Source organism: Podarcis filfolensis (assembly GCF_964270895.1).
Source record: "Podarcis filfolensis genome assembly, chromosome: 1".
NCBI lineage: Eukaryota > Metazoa > Chordata > Lepidosauria > Squamata > Lacertidae > Podarcis > Podarcis filfolensis.
In genome coordinates, this window is record NC_139604.1 from 72,338,245 (window position 1) to 72,358,066 (window position 19,822).

The 19,822-nt window shown below is 43.1% G+C and overlaps 1 protein-coding gene across 2 annotated transcripts; it reads left to right on the forward strand.

Moving 5' to 3' along the window:
• Window positions 1-19: 19 nt before the first annotated feature.
• LOC310756418 (uncharacterized protein) lies at window positions 20-19,564 on the forward strand. 2 transcript variants are annotated; one of them, XM_083600409.1, is made up of 4 exons: window positions 20-228; window positions 7,793-7,888; window positions 10,660-10,756; window positions 10,888-11,053. In XM_083600409.1, the coding sequence occupies exons 1-4, from the start codon at window positions 210-212 to the stop codon at window positions 10,988-10,990; spliced, it is 315 nt and encodes a 104-aa protein (XP_083456535.1). In that variant the 5' UTR covers window positions 20-209; the 3' UTR covers window positions 10,991-11,053. The 2 variants fall into 2 exon arrangements, 1 of the variants encoding a protein (XP_083456535.1); XR_014544859.1 differs by lacking the exons at window positions 10,660-10,756; window positions 10,888-11,053 and adding an exon at window positions 19,356-19,564.
• Window positions 19,565-19,822: the final 258 nt, after the last annotated feature.

Sequence of the window (19,822 nt, forward strand, 5' to 3'; positions counted from 1 at the left end):
TTACGCCTCTTGCCATTGGACGGGAGCGTCTCTGTGGGCGGCGCCGAGAAGAGGCCGCTGGGCCGCCACGTTTGCAAGGCGGGTCGGGTTTCTCCGGCGGGAGCCAGCAGCGAAAGAGAGCGGGAGGGAACGGGCTGCAACGTGGAAAAGGTCCCAGGGGACGTTCCCGACTCCGACGTGGTGTGGCTTTGCTGGTGGCTTTGCGCGAAATGGATATCCTAGACCTATGTATGTTTGCATGGGAGGCAGTGAGTTCAAGAGGACTTGTTGCCCAGTAAACATGTACAGGATCGGTAGTTCAGCAATATTTGGAGAGCCAGGGGGCCCCCATACCGGCTCTAGAGAACCACTGACAGTGCTGGGTTAGAAAGACAATTTGCCTGGCTTGGTATAAAGCTATGTTAAGCCCCTGACCTCCCACTGCCTAATCCGCGTTGCTACAATCCTCTTCCCACTTGCTATGGAGTAAGCCCCACGGAGCTCAATGGGACTTTCTTCTGAGTCGACTTGTATGGCGTTTTACTGTTAATTAACAAAATTAGGCAAAAAGATTGCTGTCGTTCAGTATCCATCCCCAACACATAAGCACTGGTTTGCCAATTGCAAACCGAATGCAAATTGCAAGAAAGCTTCCTTGTTCAAAAATTTGCCTGAGTTTACATGCACAGGAAGACTGGCTAGACTGAATTAAGCAATGACAGAAGAGTTTTCACAGACGCTTATGCAGCAATGAAGTCACTGTATTGCCTTGTAGATAGTACCCTTTTGTTCTTTTCTTCTTTAAAACACAGTAAATCACTGGTTTCTAGAGCACAGGCAAATTCTGGGCTCTGAAGAAAGGAAATATACAGTGTGTATTAGTATATGGAAGGGTTATTTTCATAGGAGGTTAGAGTTGGGAGTTACCTTAGAAGTCATCTACTCCAGGCCCCCCTCCCCAAGTTGGTGTCTTGCAGCTATAGAATTCATGGCAGATGGCTATTTGCTTAAATACTTCCAAGCCAAGGAGAGCCAGCCACTTCCTCAGGGAGTGTTTCACTGCTGGGCAGCTCTCCCCATTCTTCCTGTCATTTCTCCTAAGGTTTAGGAGTTAGGAAGCTTCTAATATACTTCATTGTGGAATATTCACTTTGTTCACACTGAAAACTAAAAAAAAGGTCTGCAGCAGTTAAGGATGGTTGAAATGTGCTTCTCTGTTGCATGTGAACCAGATGCAGAAAGTTCATGAAGGCCAACCCTCTTTCAATGCAAAAAATTACTGTATCCTGGTAGATGGGACTTCCAACAGCCACAGCTTTAATTGGGTGGGGGGAACCTTTGGCCCTTCAGGTGTTGCTGAACTGCAGCTCCCATCATCCCTGGCATTGGCCATGCTTGTCAGGGCTGATGGGAGCTGAAGTTCAGCAGCATCAGGAAGGCCAAATATTCATCACACCCAGCTTAAAACTTCTGAAACAGCCTGTTCCACTGTCAAGTAGTTTGTACCATCTGGAATGTTTTCCTTATGTTTGGTCTCAGTCACTGGATATTCAAGTCCTACCCTCTGGAGCGACAGAAAGCAAGTTTGCTCCATCTATGTGACAGTGGTTCACATATTTGAAGACGGTTCTCAGATTGCCTCTTCATTGTCCTCTCCAGCATTCCCAGGTGGAATTTTAATTCCACTTCCATCTAATTGTAGAAGAGCAATGTTTCGGCAGGGCAACCTAGCACTGAAGCAACCATAGTCATTGGTGCTTATTCAAATACTTTAATGAATATGCTTACGCACAATGTTGGCTGCGAGATATTCATAGCAGTTAAATTGTAAATATTGTTCACCCATGTTCAGTGAAAAAAATTCTTTTCCTAATCTACAGTTCTGCTAAATGACTCATCTGAGTTGCATGCACACGCAAGTGTTGCGTAAAACATTTCAAAAAATTGGTCTGCAACATACGCTGCAATTTTGGTGGTGATAGGCTGAAGCAGCCGTCAGAAAATGGAAACGTATATAAACTTTTAATGGGAAACTGGTGTATTTAAGAGTTTATGGGGCGGAAAACAGTGCTGATAAGAAAGTATTGCTTACTTTTTGCAACTTTTCTCCTTCTGTTTCTAACTATATTTATTTCCCATCCTTTTAATATCCCCACTTATTTGCTTCTTCTTTACTGATGGGTTTAGTCAGAACAAGGCATTTTATGGTTGACACTGAACAGTGTTTTGTGCTTTCTGTACCCAGAGCTGTTTTCTTAGAGGATGAAGATCAGGAAATTATAACCCAAGAGTTCAAAAATCTGCTTGCAAAAATGTGCAGGTGGAGCAGATTCATGAGATCACAGAAGCAGATGCACGCAACCATCAGAAACCTAAAACAGAATTACTCTGCCTGATGGTGAGGCTTGCTTTACCAAGTAACATATTTGCATAACTGCAGAATAGATCTTCTGATCACATAGGTCGCAATCAATGATGGAAGAAGCAGCCTGCTTTCTATTACAATACCTCTAACTGATCTACTTCCATGGTATCAGGAACCACATTCTTCTCGGTTTCCTTCTCCCATTTCCCTAATTAAGACCACTGGTTAGAAAGGAAGTGATGTAGGCAGTGCTGGCTGGTCCATTAGAGCAAATGGAGCACTGCCCCAGCCATCTCATTTTCCCTCAGCCAGCCCCCGCCAGTGGTGAAGCTACCTGCTCCATCACTGGGGGCGGCGTACATCCGGGGCATGGCTGGCGCGTGTCCCAGGGGGCGTGGCGCGCATCGGGGGGGGTTGTGTGGCAAGCAGCGCGCGTCGCGGGGCGGGTGGCAAGCGGCCTGGAGATGCGCGCTGAGCGCCCTGGGGGACGGGTGGCTGTGATGCCCCCTCCAGATGGCACCTGGGGCGGACCGCCCCCCACCTTCGTCCACCAGTGGCCCCTGCCTACCTCCTTTCTCACTTGCAACTGGCCCAGGGAGCAGCACAGCCTGTCCCCTTCCTCCTCCTCATTCTCAGTGTTGCCCTGTAGAACGCAGCATGGGAGGAGGATGGGGGCAAAAGTAGAATTAGCTGGCTCTGTCCTTGGCTCTGGCTCCACCTACTGTTGGGCTCCCAGCCTTCCTCCCCACCAGTCTCAATGGGCACCAGTCTCCATTGAGAAAGGCGTGAGCCATGTTGTGTGTTCTCTTTAACAAAAGCTGAGCATTCACAATTCTGTTCAATTTTGAGACTGGAAGGAACATCTCAATCCTTCCAGCCAGACAGCAGGAATTGACAATGAGAGGTCACTATTGCTGCACTTTCACATGCTGCCAGGAGTCGCCTGCCTTTCCTTAGTCCACAGATTCTACCATAACAGTTAAGAGTGGCAGTCCAAAAGGAACTGCTCAGAAGCAACTTTGGGCCCAGAGCCAGCAGCAGCATCTCTGCCATCGCTGCCTCGCCAACTCCATCTCTCAAGAGCACAGCCAGAGGCAGGTTGCTGCTGCTGCTTCCCTGTGAGAATCCAAGCTGACTCCCAAAAATACTGCATGTTAATAGCAGAAAGATGCATTGAGGGTATAGCAAGATGTATGAAAATTGGCTTGCAAAGCTTGGTACATTTGGACCTGGAAATGTCACGGGAACCTGAGAGCCAGGGCGCTATAGTGGTTAGCTTTACTGAAACTTCCTCCCAGCTGAGATAGTGTAATCCTTCACATAGGCTATATTTAGGTGACAGGTGAAAGTCTATTTATTTGTCCAAGCTACTGAAAGCTACTGTTATTGATTCTGGTTGTAGTTGAGACATAATGTTGCAGTTGTGTTTTATTATATACACAACATATATTTACATACTGTTTATAATGTATGTTGTGTTGTAAGCCACCCTTTACTCTGATCTGGAGGAATGGAGAGTATAAAAACTCATAAAAAATAAATAAACCATTAAGAGTGCATGACAATGGTGCAGTCACTATCTAACTTACCTCACAGGGTTCTTGTGAGAATAAAATGAGAAGTGGGGGAAGAAAGAATGTACAGTGCCTTCAGCTCCTTAGAGTAAAGATGGGATATAAATGAATTGAATAATTAGTGAATTTTCATGAAAATCTGTATTTGGTTCTCAGATTGAATCCTTGGAGAAATTATGGAATAGAAATAATGACAACAGTGATGATGATAATTAATAGACCTTCTATCCCACCCTTTGCTCAGATGCCAAAACAGCAAAACAAAACATAAAACAGTGGCTTTCAACTGGTGTGCCATGGCACCCTAGGGTGCCTTGAATGATAGCGGGCCTCTGTCCTTCTTCCCCCCCCCCATCTCCTCTGATGCCCTCTTGAATCTCTGCCTCCCAAAGGCTTGCACAGCTGTTTGTTGCAGCGGCCCTGGCTATTAGCTCCCCAGGCAAATGGTGCCTCTGGGGCTGGCCAGGGGATGCTTACCAGGCTCCTGTGGGACAGTGTGAGGAGGCACCTCTCTTTGGGGCAGGGGGGACAGCTCAGAGACCAGGGGTGGCAGCTGCGGCTGCCCAGAGGAGAGGGGAAAGGAGAGGAGGCTGAGGGAACACTCCACAAGGGAGGGTCTTTGGGAAAGGATGAGAGGCTGCCAGCTCTGAAGGCAAGGGATGACATAACTGGGTTCCTGAGCCCCACAGGGGTTCCGCAGAAAGAATGTAGTTCGTCAAGGGAGTCATGGACTCAAAAAGGTTGAAAACCTCTGACCTAAAACATTAAGCACCTCTAAAAACAGCTACATACCATCACAGCTAATAATTTCAAGGTTGCCAGGACCAGTATCTTTTAGCCAACAAACGCCTGGATGAACCAGAATGTTTCTAAATTCTACTCAGATGTTGATGTTCTGAGGGACATACACACCTCTCACCACCAAGAAGGCCCTACCACATATCAGTACCAATGAGGAAGCATCCAGTGGCAGCAGCACCGACATGGCCTCCCCTGCTGATCACAAAGTCAAAATGGTTGATATTGGGAGAAGCCCTCTTAAGCACTTTGGTCTCAAGCTGTTTAGAGCTTTGTATCCCAGGATGTGCAAAGGTCCGTCATGTCCCTTTGCTGACATCTTTTTGCCACCTCATAGAGACTTGCCTGTCCTCCGCAGGCCTTTGATGGAGTAAGCAGAATCTGTTGTTTTGTTAATGTGCTGCCAAAGCCTCCTATGACTGTTTTGGGAGTGAGGGCTGTGTTCTGAATGTTGCATGAAAATGTTATTGTTTTCAATGAATTTTTCTCCACACTCCATGGTTTTAAATGTAAGTCACTTTGAGATCTTTTAAGTGTAATAAGTGTAATAAATAATAGTAGTATTAAAACCAGTGGGTTCGGTAGCTCACCAGTGCAGCATTTTATAGCAAAATACAGGCCTGGACCAGAATGCAAGTTAGGAGCTCAGGTTTCAGAACCAAGGCTGAAGCTTCTGGAAGGATAAGGACCTGATGGCATATATGGGTGTGTAGTTCATTTAATTTCCACATTACATTGATTGAAACGGAACTGAAGGCAAGTCTTTGTACTTGGTGCTATGTGAGGTTGCCTAGTCTCTACACGACTTTTTGTGTCATTTTCATTGACAAGACGAACAGGGAGGAGCTTGCCAGCCCATCACTAACCTCCCAAAAGTTTAATTGCATGCAACATTTAGCAAAAGAGACATACTTTACCAGAGATCTTTAAAATTACCTCCAGTTGAAGCGTGTCAAAAAGCTGCTAAGTTTGATAAATAAAGATGGATGTAAATGAGTTTTGCTACTTTGCCTCCTTCTTGCCGTTTCTGCCTGGGTGGTTGCTTCCCTCTGCTAGTTTATTTTATGCCATAATGTTCAAGGAAACGTTGCATTTATCACAGACAGCAGACACCTGCAGAGAGAAATGGTTCTGTCATTAATAATAATTGTAAAACCAATCATATGACAAAATCTTTTCCTTGGTCTCAGCCTTTCCCTCATGAAAGCAGACATTAAACCCTCTCCAGGCCCCTCCAAGCTACTCAAATGCTCAGACCAAGGGTGAAATTCACAGCACCCAACAAGGAAGGGGGCCTTTCAAGACGGGGAGTCAGAAAACGCGGGGGGGAATTGTCTTTGGGACCCATCGAGACCTTGGCTGCACTCAGCTATTTGTGCTTGCAAACTAGAAAACTGAAGAAAGAAGCATAAACCTCTGGTTTTGCTTTAAATTTGATCTGCTGATGACCTGGGCTCCAATCGTAACTCCGCCATTGATTGGGCAAGTCATTTTCTGTCAGCCTCCGTTCCCCGTTTCGAAACTAGAAATAATAATGACCTATCTCACAGAGTTCTTGCAGGGGCTTTTTTTTGTCTCCCAATTGTTATTCTAACTAAGGCTCAATTGTCTGCTTCAGTATAATAATTCCTGCACAGATTCTCGGCCTAGCAACCCTGGATTGGTAGTTTGGGACTGGAAGCCAAGAATACACTAAAGTGTAAATTCTGCACTTGAATTCATTGACTCCCTTATTTTGGGTTTCTACATTTTATTTGAGTGGACATTGCAAACAAATAATAAACAAGGGGGCGGGGAAGCCCTATAAAAACACAGCCATAATGTCTATTTTAATGGAGAGACAGTGCTTCTCCTAAGAGACAAACGCAATTGAAGTAGGCAGCTCAACTGAATTGTGTCTAATGCCACATTCAGAATCTTTGTCCTTCAACTTTCTAAAATTCTAGCTTGACTGTTAGAGATGCAAAACTTTAATTAGATAAAAAAAAGGGCATGCTCATGAGATGAGGCAAATCATCAAAAGGGCTTCCGACAGCAGCATATGAAAAGCCAGAGATTTGTTTCGAGAATGTTCATACAATGCCTTGTACATTTAACTCTTGTTAGCACACATTCAAGTCTGCTACGTTTTGTATAAGATTGGCGTTTAATTCAGTTAAGCAGATGGTGACGGAAGTCACTGTATTAAATGCCTCCATTTCTGTATCTGCGTACGCACACACAACCTGATAGCTGAATCTGTAAATTATCAGTCAGCAATTTCTAGTTATTGTTGTGTTGTATCAGCCAACCAGACTTGATTAAATCCCACGTAGAGTTAACCAAGACCACAAAAGCTAAACTTAAAACATATTAGCAAACAACAGAGCTGTGAAGTGAGACGAAGATTATGATGATATACTGAGTAATTGGATACCTATAGTACACTTTTGTAAATGTCAGTGAACTAGACCGTCTAATGCCTTACCACTGAGGTAGTGTTAGTGGTCACATTAAGCACAGGTTTTCTGAAAATATAAGTGCCAAATTACTTTTTAGTTTGCAAAATGGAATTGTATATGAAATAAACATTACACTGAGGCCGATTTGTGACAGAAAACTCTTTATGTCAAACACAGTTAGCTTAGCAGTGTTGATGGGCCTTCTTTAAGGTCCTAAGATTTCATGCGCCAACCATAAATAATTATTTAACAACTAATAGGGCAAGGCCAGGAATATAATAGCTTTTATGTTGAAATTAACATCAAGTGATCTGTAGACATCTGCTCGGCAAGCCAAATGTAGTCTTCATGTTGCATGTTTTGCCTCACTGCCTCAAAATAACAAGCAGCCTTTCTATTTGGAGGGGCAGTTTTCCTTGTTAAAAATAAAATGGGGGTCGGGGGAGGAAGCCTACTGAAAGAAAATTGCTTACACTTTAAGGATTGAGAGTGTGGTGAGCATTAAACAGCCCTGCAAATTTAAATAATGTGAAATGTAAAAGGTTCAGCTTTGCAGATGCTTTTCTTTCCTGATGTATGTACAGAGCTATTTCAAGAACAATAAGGAGATTTTGCTTGTCATTTTTCTCGTGCAGGTGAGGATCTTCAACAATGCAGTCAAAGGGTAGGACAGTGTAAATCTACCTCAGTGAATTTAGGTCTCCCCTCCCTCAAGAAGGTTAAAGATGTTGGTAAGTAAGAGAAAAGCCTTGAATCCGAAATATGAAATGGTTATCTTTTTTCAGAGGACCCGTTCCCCCTTTCCTTAAACGGGAAAGTCCTTAATATTTGTGAGCAGTAAGACATGTTTCGTTTTATTTAAAAGTGGCTACCTTTGCGGGGGTGGGGGAGCAGTTTTGATTGGGGTAGTGGCACTGGGGAAAGGATTGTTTCACCTTTTCCCTTTGTGCAATTTCTCTGATCTAACTTATCTCTGAAGGTGTCCACAGCAATAATAATAATAAATAAATAAAATCAGGCACAGAAGCTGATAGCAGCCTCAGGAGGAGGGATTTAGATCAGAGAAGCAGTTCTGTGGAGAATAGTTAAACATCCCCCCCCCTCGTTGTTGCTTTATTAAAATGGAGCACTGCCCTAGCCACCTCAGTCTGCCTTCAGCCAGCCCCCACCTGCCTCCTTTCTCACTTGCAACTGGTCCAGGGAGCGGCACAGCCTGTCCTCTTCCTCCTCTTCCTCCTCCTCAGTCTCAGTGTTGCACCCTGCCTTCCATTTTAATTCTCCTTCCAATTTCATTTCATGTAGTCCTGCATTTTGGAGTTGAAGGTTTGAAAGGTATATTATCAGAAGCATCCATCACCCACCACTTAGGAACTTTCTGCCAGGTTAAAAACAACAATATACCTGCTTTGTCTCACAGTGCTCATCCACACCTCCGTTTGCCCTGCCACTTTCCCCCAGGGAAACCTGCAGTTTACCGCTGAAATTGGACCAAACAGCAATCAGGTTTTCGGGGGGGGGGGGGGGCATTTGCTCTGATTCAGCAGTAAATAGCACATTTTCCAGGGGAAAGCTGTGGGGCAAAGGCAAAACCACTCAAACCCATGCCTAGAAAGCACAGGACAAGGTGGTAGTGGCAGGGCAGCACTTCCCATTTCAACTTGAGCAATGAAACAGGACACACCACCCCTGCTGGTGCACAAACTGATCGAAACTCCACCCTACTTTGCTGTGCCATCAAGAATATGTGATATATTTTAAAGCCTGCAAGCTGCGCATATTCCATCAGCTTAGGTTGCCATTCTTCTTTAGTTGGAACTTAACATACAGAATAAGAGAACAAGAAGAAGATATGTTTAAAGAAGATTGGAAAGTGTTTATTGACTATATGGGTGGAAATTGTGTATATTTGAAAGTGTTGACAGCATTAAGATAAATTCCACAGTGTAAATAAGTTTTGATGGATGTAATAATGGAATACTGAACGGTTTAGTTCATGTAAAATATGCAGGGATTTATGTTATGTGAAATGAAACATGGAAAGAGAAGAAGGGAAGTTATTGATATTTTAAGGTTGTTTAAAATAGAAAAACTTAATAATTAGAGAGAGAGAAAATATGTTTATATATATATATATATATATATATATATATATATGCCAATTTCCCCCATTTCTAGTTTTCAAAACTAGGCAGGAGTTTAAGACTCAATGTCAGCATGCAGTTCATGCTTGTCATAATTGTATTACAGTCATACCTCGAGTTGCGTTTGCTTCACATTGCGTTTTTTCAGGTTATGAACGTGTTTACTTCCAAGTTTGCCGCTTCACGCATGCACAGAAGCGTTCTATCGTGTCACGCGCAGAAGTGACGCTCTACTTACAGACTTTTCGGGGTGCGAACGGCACCCCATAATGGATTGCGTCTGTAAGTAGAGGTACCACTGTACCTTGTTTTACTCTGAGGAAAATAGAAAATAAAAAATACAATCATGCAGCTGGAGAAACCAAAACTACCAGCTAGTAGCTTACCTACTACCCCAAGACAAGTGTACCCATTCCCAGCTCCCAGCCTAGAGATCAGGGCAAAGATTCCAGACTGCATATGCACAATTTTTGTTGGCGTCCATCTGTCTCAAGAGACAATGGAGTAAGCCTCCAGGGGTGAAGTCAAAGTGCTGCATTGGCAGTACCAAAGTCATCTCCTTGGGGTGCAAGCCTGGACAGTGTGTTTGGAGGTCCTGGGCTGCCCACACAAGAAGATCCTCCTCTTGGCCTTGCTGATGTGGTCCAAAGGAAAGCAGAGCAATACATTTGGCACTAGCTTGGCTGCAGGAGTTGCTGGAAGGAGGTGTAGAAGGCACCATCCAACCATCTTAGGGACTCCACTCCAGATTTGTTTACTCCTTAGCCTTTTCTTCTCCTGAAGATGTCCCACAAGACAGCGGGTAGTTTGCTGCAAAGTATGTGCACGTAGATACTTTGTTAAATGTGCAAAACTAAAACAGGGCCCTACCACAGATAATACTGGTGATCATAAATTCATGGCAGAAGTCAGAGCGAGCAAATCGCGGGAAGGGAAAATATGTATAAGCAACATGACAGAGAAGAGATTGAAAGAGAGAGACATGTACTGTTTCAATGTCCAAAAAATGAGGAAGTGCAAGAAAAAAACATTAGATCATAAGAGATTTATCATCAAAAGCAGCAAGACAAAATCATACTTGACACTGGAGAGCCCTGACAGGCATCAGAAAAAGTGCTACTGGAAAATCCACCAATGGGCCGGGATTGGAGTTTTAAAAAAACGACAAGAGACAAAGTGGGATGGGATGGATCGAGGCTGGAGTATGGGGACATTTCCAGACAGAGCGAGTAATATACAAGAAAAATGAAACACTCCTTTGGATCTGTACCTTTCCTTTTACTTTTGTAATCCTTACTTCATAAAGTAAACACTGGCTGAAACTCAAGGCTCACCTCATTCAGCATTTCTGTTTTCAACAGAGACTGGGCAGATGCTCTGGAGCTGCCTTCACCAACCTAGTGACCTCAAGATGTTTTGGACTACAGTCCCCATCAGACATAGCCAGCAGGGCCATCTGTAAGTCACAGGTTAGCAAAAGCTGGAGTCTCACAAACAGGGCAACATGCAGATAGGTTACCGCTAATTATCCTTCCTTCTGTTTTCCTTGAACTTGCATAATCAACTTTCTCCCCTTTCTCCCTCCTTAGGACATCTCTTCCCTCCTTGCTGTTCTGCCCTCCAACAACTGCACTGCCTTCCACTTTCTACCTTTCAAAAATCATGTTTTTATCCTCTTTCGTCAGCTTGTGAACAGACTGACCTTGGATTGGTGTGGGTTTGTATTTGTCATGATCGGATAATTCCCCCCCCAAACCTGATTTCTTAGATTTAATTTTATGTGCCATGTCCTGAGCTTAGGAACCATGATCTGTTTTTGCTGAAAGCGCACCTTGCAGTGTTTAACACAAAGTTCTTAGCACTGCTGCAAAGGCGCAAGCCAGACCTGTGAGAAGAGGGCAAAGAGCAACCCATGAAGATCCTTCAGAACCATACACCATGCTAAGTACAAATAGGAAGGTACGCTCATTGGAGAGATGGATTGAGAAGCAAGGACTGTGTGCATTGGGAATCTTTAAAAAGTAGCAGCAGTGATGAAGGCCATAGGGAGACAGTTGGAAAGTATGAAGGAATGGAGAATTTGAAGAAGGAGGGAGAACAAACAGCAGTCATAGGTATCAAAGGACTGTGTGGGAGGAGGAGTTGGTAGCAGCAGAGGCCTGCTGCTCCGGCGGGAAGGTAAACGGCATTTCCATACACTGCTCTGGTTCACCAGAAGTGGCTTAGTCATGCTGGCCACATGACCCGGAAGCTGTACGCTGGCTCCCTCGGCCAATAAAGCGAGATGAGCACCGCAACCCAAGAGTCGTCCGCGACTGGACCTAACGGTCAGGGGTCCCTTTAGCGTGGCTGCATCTTCATAAGTAAGAATATATATATGTGATTTCTTGGGCTCATAATCCTCTAGCACAGTGGTGGCCAAACTTGGCCCTCCAGCTGTTTTGGGACTACAATTCCCATCATCCCTGGCCACTAGTCCTGTTAGCTAGGGATGAAGGGAGTTGTAGTGCAAAAACAGCTGGAGGGCCATGTTTGGCCACCACTGCTCTAACATGTAGGCTACCAACCACACTGCATATTGAAAGCAAATTGCAGCATTTTTTTTAAAAAAATGTAATATTCTCATTTTTCTGTTTTTCCCCAGAAAAAGGGGAAGACGCCATAATAAGCAAAAGCACTGGATCGCTCTGCCTCATTTCCATATTTGAGCTTGCCAATCCTTTCGGGTCTCTTTGAGTGACATTCTCCTAAATCCATATTAAAGTAACTAAAGAGATGCCAAACACCTAAATATCAGGCTAAAGCAATAAGCCACAGTTGGGTCATCTTTGAAAATATGAAGCGCAATTCTGTGTAGAGCTATGCAGCTGTAATATGGCTTACTTCCAGATAAGTGCGCATAGGGTTGTAGCCTAAACCACTCTTATTTAAATATATGCTATACTCTGACCTTTAAGAGATTTTTGCCTTAATTTTAGCATTTTGAACCTGTATCCTCTTTTTAAAAAGATTTTTTTACCTGGAGGCTAAAATTACTATACATAAATACAAATTGCAAAGGCCAGTTATTCTCAACTATTGACAACTGCTGCAGCTCCACCTGCTGGAGGAAATGTAAAAGAACAGCTTCTACTGTTCGTTTTGGATGTTTTAGGGAGCAAAAGATACTATCAAGCAATCACTTTTTATGAAGTTATTCTATCAAGATTTTTAAGTCTCTCCCTTCTGCATGAACATGGTAAGTCAATACCTTCCCTTGACTATATTTAATATAAAAAATTAATTATTTGGAGGTGGAAACATATCTGATATATATACACACGCCTATAACATCTTCAAGTGTGTAATTAACAAGCTATATTTGCAATTGTCTCAATTCACTTGAATGCACTGTACAAATCTGAACAAATTAAAACATTTTTTGTGTCTCAAGAGAGTGTTTCTAACTATGTGTTCCTCAAGGCCCAACTCTGCACTTCATGTAAATGTGTGGAACCAAACACCACCCCCTGTAGAAAACCCCCAAACAGTTTCCTCAACTGCATTATAACTCTAGTTACCCTAGTTACATCCAGCTTGTGTCCTCAGAAAGCAGTGTAAAATCCCATTTACATCAAAGGGAGCATCCATCCTTTTCAATGGGTTCAGATGAGTGCTACAGATCTGTACCCACATTAGCTACACACCTGGAATCCATATGTACATCTGTACTCCTATTAGCAGAACATATAAATGCCTCTTTCTGTGTACAGATCTCCCTTGTTGCATCAGGTTAATCTGCAATAAGAAAAAAAAAATTCAAAAATGTCTGCGTGCATGATCTTTCACTGCATGGTTAGCTAGGAAGCTGAGGCATTAGTTTAAAAGCCAGCTGAGCCCAGAGCATGCTGGTGACCTCAATGCCTAATACATAAAAGAGCAAGAATATTTATTAACTTTGTAGGGTTTTCTGATGACAATAGCAATGAATAAAGATTATGAAGTAATTTCAGCATATGCAGTTCAAGCTACATGCTATTCAAGAAAACTTGTATTGATCCGAAACCAATAACAGGAACAAAAGCCCATTGATTACAACTTCATTCCATACATGTGTTATTAGGTCATGTGATCAGGATTTTGCTGCCAGACACTTTAAATCAGGCCTGATTAGAGCATAATGCATACCCTTACACTAGATTTGGGGCCGGACAGACTACAGAGCAGCAGCAGACTTTAGCATGATTATTGTCTCTGCCTTTGTGTCTGCTGGGAACAAGACAGAGCTGATGTTTGTGAGGGCCATTAAGTAACGCAGGAGGAAAATCGTTGGGCAGCTCTGTATCATTTGCCAAGCAGAAGTACCAAGTTAGCTGTGGCAATGCAGGCATTTGTTTAAAGTACATCATTTGTCTCAGGCTACCACAGCATTAAATACAAGCACTTGCAATGTTAACAGGTTTGTACATCATAAAAGAACATTATGTATAAGGGTTAATTGGAACACCTCTTGGTTGGGTCAAAGATTCCAGCACTGCAGGGGATTGGCCAAGGTGATCCTTGTGGTCCTTTCCAACTCTACAATTCTGTGATTCTGCAATGGTAACATATACACCAGCTGTCAGCTGCATATGGTGCAGTTTCTGGAAATGTGTGGATCCTTATGCAGATCCTTATGCATCTGTGCACAAGAGGGAGGTATCAGAACTTTTGAGGAAACGCCAAGGTTTGCAGAGTTATAAACATGGTTAGGAAAAAAGCCAGGGGGATCCCAAGATTAGCCTAAGTAGGGCAGAGTAATGGCACACAGCCAGCCCCACACAATGACAGGGGACTTGGGCACTTGCAGCAAAAAAATTGTTGGGCGGGCAGGTGGTGGTGGCCGCACACGGCAGCAGGAAGTTGTGGGTGCCCAGGGTCCCCTAGAGTTGGCACCCTTGTTGGCAGGTATGGTGTCCTTGTGGAATGCTGAACAAAATCCTGAAAATTTACTCCCATTCAGATTTAAAATGTAATAGGCGACAGAAGACATGGTGGGTCTCCCATCAACAATAATGTTTTCCAAAAAAACAAATCCAAAAGCGAATAAACTAATTCTGAATTAACTAAACACCAGTTACAGTGGTACCTCAGGTTAAGAACTTAATTCGTTCCGGAGGTCCGTTCTTAACCTGAAACTGTTCTTAACCTGAGGTACCACTTTAGCTAATGGGGGCTCCCGCTGCCGCCGCTCAATTTCTGTTCTCATTCTGAAGCAAAGTTCTTAACCCGAGGTAATATTTCTGGGTTAACGGAGTCTGTAACCTGAAGCGTCTGTAACCTGAAGCGTCTGTAACCCGAGGTACCACTGTACAGCTTTATAAAATAAACTATAAAAATAAACAGGGAGGGGAGAGCCTCACCCTGGGGCACATTCATAGCCTAGCTTAACAAAAAAGAAAGGAAAAGGGAAACAGAATAATCCAGGATTTCTAATATACCATGCAATCAATAATCCAAGAAGCAGAGGGTATAGCAACATATGGTATAGAAACAAAATTATATGTATGTAATTTGATACGTAATAGAAAATTAATTTATCCTGAAGATTATAGCATCAAGAGGTCCCAGTAAGCCCAGTATTTCACTGCTTTAACCCTTATTTTTGTGCAAAATGTTTGACTGGTTCCCCAACATCTCCACCAGGGAACTGCTTACTGTGAATTGGTATGTTTAGTGCATGAACACCTCTTAAAGAGAATAAATGAGCCCTGACAGTGGTGTCTGGAGCAAGTTCCACTTGCCAGCACTCCAACTGCTCTTCTTTGCTCAAAACAACAGCAACAAAAAGGCATCAACAACATTGTAATCGTCCTCCTTTAAGAGCCTCTCATCAAGCCTTGCCTCAAGATTTCTTACACTATTTACATTATTCATGAAGGCCTCCATTTAATCAGAATGCTTCAAACTTTTTAAAGTTTCTATATTTGAATATCTGTCTCTTGGCGTATGCGCTCATTCAACAATGGAACTTTTGCTTGCTTGCTTTTCCGTGATATAAATCACCCTTTATTCACACTCAGACATGCTATTCTTTCTCCCTTTTTAGCATTTAGAATATGTATGATGACTCCAAACAAATGCAAGCTGCAGAAGTCATTGGGTTGTGTGTGTGTGTATTTTAAAGCAATAAAGCAGCAATGTAAAAGCTCCCCCGCACTCCCTCATTCAAAACACGGACTTCATATAAAAGAGCCTTGAACAGAAGCTAGAATAGTAAGTTAAGAATCGTTTGCTCTCTGGGAGTACTTTTTCATCCCAGAGTTTGTCTTCCAGTGCTTTTATGATCTAAAATGCACTTTGCTAAATGATAAAGAACTGAGATGGGAAGATGTGTGTGTGTGTCTGTTCCAGAGGCCAAATGGCTATAGAAAAATGTCCTTTTACATTGCCAGGAACCACTATTAATGCATGGGCAGCACCACTTAGCTCAGTATCAAAAAGCATGGGAGTAGTCTTCCTAGGGAGAGGGAGGGATAGCTTCTGGGGAAGATTCTAGTCCTCAACAGAAAAGGGGAAGGAGGCAACACTTTCCTCATTGTTATTTTCAGCAGGTTGACTCTTAATTGCTGGGTATTTCTGAGTTTGGAGGGGAATTCTCCAAATAAGTCCAATATTCTTCTGTGAATTCTCTGCCTGAAAAGAGTGAGTCCAATCTAAATCGAGATATGTAGGGTTCAGCAATGACCCCATCCCCTCCAAGTGTCCTGATTTTCCAGGGACAGTCCCAGAATTATGAAAGCCATCCTGGCCTCTGATTTGATCCCGGAATGTCCCTACTTGCCCTGCTAGTGCTGCTGCCACTGAGATCAGGGAGGAGGACGAGCCGGCACTTGTCCTGAGTGACAGTGGCAAGGAAGCGTCCCGTTGTGTCTCCAAGGCTTTTGAGGGCCACTGCTGCCACCCTTCTCTCTTGGGCAGCTCATAGTGGCTGCTGGAGAGCAGGCAAGGAAGAGGGGAAGCTGCCACCGCTGAGGCCCAGCCTTGTGTGGTGCACCAGCTCTGAGGGGCAGGCAGAGGGCAGGGACACACTGGGTGGGAAGAAAGGGGAAGCTGAGCAGAGCACACGGAACCCTTATTTTTAAAAAATCTTTCCCCTTTGTAAAATTTATTTATTGGTGCGTGTTTATCTTTTTGTAAATCTAGCAAAGAATAAAAGTTGGGATTGATTTCTGTGATCGTGGGGTGTCCCACTTAAAACGGGACAGTTGGGGGGGTATGAGCTTAGTACAGTGGTACCTTGGGTTAAGAACTGAATTCGTTCCGGAGGTCGGTTCTTAACCTGAAACTGTTCTTAACCTGAAGCACCACTTTAACTAATGGGGCCTGCTGCTGCTGCCGCGCCGCCGGAGCACGATTTCTGTTCTCATCCTGAAGCAAAGTTCTTAACCCGAGGTACTATTTCTGGGTTAGTGGAGTCTGTAACCTGAAGTGTATGTAACCTGAAGCGTATGTAACCTGAGGTACCACTGTATGGCATAAGCCCTGAAAAAAGGGTGTTCCACGGGCGGGGAGGGGGGCTTGATGGTTAAGCTGTCAAAAAGGATGATGTGACTGAAACACTATTTTAAAGGTTTGTTTTCCTTCTGCCAGACTTAGGCCGACTCAGCCAGTGGTAGCCACACTGCTGAATAGAGTTTGGCTCTAGTGTAACTTTATACTTGCTTAACATACACCTTGTTTTATACCAGCTTCTTGTGTATAGGGTTGGTCCCTTAAATATTAGATGTATGCTAATAATCTTCAGCATTATTCTCCTGAACTAAAAACAAGGAAGCTCTTCATCAACCTTCTATCCAGAAATGTTCATATGTATTTCTGTTTTCTTTTTAAATACTGAACATAAACAGTAAAAAAAAAGAGGGGAGAAAAAAAGAAAACTCTGCCTGGAGGAAATGTCCTTGGCGTTTGGAATATGACTTGGTAATTTATTCAAATAAAGGCGTGTAGTCATTTTGAATTAGCACATTGTAGAACCTCCTGATAAAATAAAGTCAGTTTAAATTTTAAACAACCTTTAATATTTGTAGAAGTAAATATCCTTTAATTTATCAGCAATTTAGAAGTAATGGGAATTGTCAGAAATTTTAATTCCTCACAATTTAGTTCACTCACAGTGCTTGTCAAACAGTCAAGTGATAGGACGTAAAAGTACTGCTAATTGTTTCAGCACAAGACAGTCCTTCAAAGGTATGGAAGGGAATGTGCAGACACTAATGAAATTTTATTATCAGAACATAGAATTAGAATTGTGGGAAGAGACAATGGTGTCAGGGACTTGCCGTTAGAATGTTAAGTTCTTGAAGTCTCCAAAACCGCTTCTGGAAGACATTAAATAACTGGGACTACAGACTTCAGAATAATCTCGCATGACAATTGACTTGTCACAGTTTATCAAAAGAACAAACCAGAACAAGGCTTGCTATATTTTTCAGGCTATTAACCTGAATGTCGTACAATGTGGTCAGCAACCCATGAGTTGCTCATGTGATAGGCATGTATTCTTGTACATTATGCACATGGAAAAGCTCAGGAGTGCAACACAGTCTGCCAATCTGTAAACACACACTCCTGTATCACATTACCAAACCTCAGCTGTCTATTCAAATTGGATTCATTTGTGAAAAGCAGGCATAATTCATTCTCTCTCTCTCTCTCTCTCTCTCTCTCTCTCTCTCTCTCTGTCTCTCTCTCTCAATGGAGCCTTTGAAATTCTTACCTGGATCCTAAGTAGCCATCTGCAAATGGAAAGACTCCTGTTGTTCGTGGAGATGACCAAGACCCACGAAAGGATCTCAGCAGAAGTGGGAAGGCCATTTTAGTTTATTCCTCCTTACCCACATCCTCGTATGCTACCCATTGTTCTGCTCCAAGGGGCCACCCCAACGCTCCAGAGCAGATTTAGGAGGGACAAAAAGGACTGCAGAGGAAAAAGGCGATCAGTGAAAATCACCTCTCTCTTCTGCTGATGGGAGCATGAGCTGAGTGAAACTTCCAGAAGCCTAGTTAAGATCCCAGTCATTTCTTTCTTTCCATCCTTCAATTTTTGCTTCGAAAATAATGACACAGGCCATGTTCGTATTCTCTGCAGTGAAATTGGAAAGGTTTATTGCCATACACCCATTCCATACATTCAGTCACAGAAGACAAGGTATTATTTTATCGATCGATCGATCTAAACAGCCTTCCACACATGTCGCAAGGCAATGTGCAAAATGTAGAGGAGTCTTTTTTTAAGCTACATTCATTCATAAGCAACTTGTGGAGGATGTGTGCCAGTGGTTGAGCAGAATCAGAGGAATAAAGTAGGTGGGGCCAGATGGAAAAAAGGACAGAGCAACTCGTGTGACTTACCTTTGTACAGTAGGCTACATCGCAGCTACTAAAAATTCAAAGGACTCACACACACACACATCTCTGTATCTTCTGTTCAGGCAAGCAATAAGTGTTATCATAGTTCAAGAACACATTTTAGCTCAGGTAAAGGGTGTGGCACAGGGAGGGGTGACCTCAGCGTCCTGGGGCTAGCTAAACAAAATGAGGTTTGATATCATTGGTTTCTGGGCTTGAGGTTTGTAATCCCTGCTATAAGATTAGGTTAAAGGGAAACTGTTGCCATACATTTACAAGTTCTGAAAGTCATGTGGGTTCTCCAAGTGATATTGGAAGAGATACATTTTTTATTCTCTTCGGCATGAATTATTTACCCCTCCTCTCCCCTCTTTTAAAAATGTGTTTGGATCTTAGGAATGGAAGGAGCTTCCAATTAAGGAAGAAGCGTTATACCCACAGGATGGATCCTTCCATGAATAGAAGTTTCTTCCATTCACAAAACAAAAGGTTAGGCTCCAATCCATGGTTTTAAAGTGGTTTTACTTTATTTACTGTATGATTTTGGATTGTTGGGAGTGGGGCTTGTTAATTTGTAGTTTCAAAGCACAAAGTTCCACGCTTCAATTCCATCTTGGATGGCCTCTCTTTCCTGACTCCTAAAGGCTGCAACTATGAATTATCTTCCCCCAACTGATCTTAATTTCAGAGATATGCTCTCTACTCTGAGCATGAGCACTCCTGGGAAGAAATAATCAAAGCCCTCTCAACTCCTGGAGTGGAATTAAGCACATCTCTATACCATTGAAATTCAAGGCCTTCTCAAACAGTTCTGTGACAACTATACTTACCTGAATCAATCAACTCATGATGCTCATGACCAGATGCAGATGAAGACCAGAACAAAGAAGGCTTTGTTCTCTGCATTCAGTTGTATGTAGGTAACTATATTGAAATTGCATTGTGCAAAACTATATTAAAATTGTGCCTGAGAAATGGTTAGCTTCTTTCTGTTCCACAAAGGTTGAGCACTTTGGCAATCCCTGGGTCTGCAAGATATTCTGTGGAGATGATCTCTGTCAGATGAGATTCCAACTGGGGGTTCTAGGCAAAAGTTTGGATTCTGTCCAGGCAAGCAAAGCGTGTCAATGTTCAGTTTCCAGTAAGTCATAAAAA

Coding starts and splice junctions, on each gene's coding strand:
- LOC310756418 (XM_083600409.1), top strand. Junction 7,889..10,659: donor CAAGAAGGTTAAAGATGTTG/GTAAGTAAGAGA, acceptor TGTTTTCAACAG/AGACTGGGCAGATGCTCTGG. Junction 10,757..10,887: donor CATAGCCAGCAGGGCCATCT/GTAAGTCACAGG, acceptor CTCCCTCCTTAG/GACATCTCTTCCCTCCTTGC.